This window comes from Monoraphidium neglectum (assembly GCF_000611645.1).
Source record: "Monoraphidium neglectum strain SAG 48.87 unplaced genomic scaffold scaffold06227, whole genome shotgun sequence".
In the NCBI taxonomy this organism is placed as follows: domain Eukaryota; kingdom Viridiplantae; phylum Chlorophyta; class Chlorophyceae; order Sphaeropleales; family Selenastraceae; genus Monoraphidium; species Monoraphidium neglectum.
In genome coordinates this window covers 1100-2252 of record NW_014007409.1, presented here as the reverse complement: position 1 = coordinate 2252, position 1153 = coordinate 1100, and the positions used below count along the sequence as shown (strand labels likewise).

The following is a 1153-nucleotide window of genomic DNA, read 5'->3' as shown; positions in this document are numbered from 1 at the left end:
TAGACGATTGTAACAAATCAAATCAAATCAAGGGCAGGCATGTCTCCTGGGTGTGAGCAATGCGCCTGCAGTTTGTGTCTGTGCGCCTTGATTTTTTGTGTACGTATTATTTTCGACGCTGCCAGCACTGAGCGGCCAGGTTGTAGTGGACTCTTGTGTTTCAAACCGGTTGGGGAACCAAGAGAGGCTCGTGCCGGCGAGCTCAGGGGCGTCAGACCGAGTGGTGTGCCAGTCTACGCTCCACCCAGTCGATGACGTCATCAACGATGTCAGCCGCTGCAAAGTGCCGTCCCGTCAACTGCCGCCGGGAGCGCAGGCACCGCGCCGCCTCCGGGACCACACGGCGCAGGTGCGCCCACAGCTCCCCACCATTGCTGTCCCGGGCCGACCGCCAAGCCGCAGGGTTGTCCTGCAGTCACACCTTGGGCGACAGAGGAGGGGCGGGCCCGCCCCCAGTGCGCTGCCACAAACACGCCAGCCACTGCAGCGCTGGGCGCACTGCCGGACACTCCATGAGAGCGTGCACCAGCATCTTGAGCTGCCAATCGCCGCCATGCATGCTGCCCATCCAAAACGGCCTGCTCTCGCGTCCGCCCCTGCCCCGCAGGCGCCGCCGGCGCCACAGAAGGCGGCCGGCACCGCATTGCTGCAGCACACCGCCTCGGCCAGCTTCGCACACCGGTTGGGTGCCCTGGACACCTTGCAGCCCCCGCAGGACAGCGCCGGACAAAGCAGCATCCAGGCAAAGCCGCGCGGACGCTAGGGGTATGGTGCGCGAGTGCGCCCGGCGCCACACCGCGCGCCACTCGTCTCGCTGCTGGGCGCCGCACTCAAGCGCGTCGACGCAATAATCATTCTCGGCAGCCTCCAGCGCCGCCGTAGCCGCCGCCGCGGCCGCCGCCCGTGCTGCCGCAGCAGCGGCCCCGGCGCGCCGCCGCGCTGCACGCACCGCCGGCAGCCCACGCGCGGGCGACGCGTCCATGAAAGGCGCGTGGTAGAGGTCGACGAGCTCGGCCTTGCTGAGGCGCGCCACCTGCGCCCGGCGCCGCTGCGGCGCCAGCTTGAACCTGTGAATGGCAAGCTGACGCCGCACAGCTGTATGGTCCAGCAAGTCGCTGGTCGCTCCCCACAGCAGCCGGGCCACCGCCCGCCC

General features: G+C 68.2%; 1 protein-coding gene across 1 annotated transcript; it reads right to left on the bottom strand.

The window, feature by feature from the left end:
* Positions 1 to 211: 211 nt before the first annotated feature.
* MNEG_16305 (hypothetical protein) lies at positions 212 to 409 on the bottom strand (the record flags this gene model as incomplete). Its single annotated transcript, XM_014035225.1, has 1 exon — positions 212 to 409. A coding segment is annotated over one exon (198 nt), but the record flags the coding sequence as incomplete, so codon positions are not given.
* Between the last annotated feature and the right edge of the window lie 744 nt (positions 410 to 1153).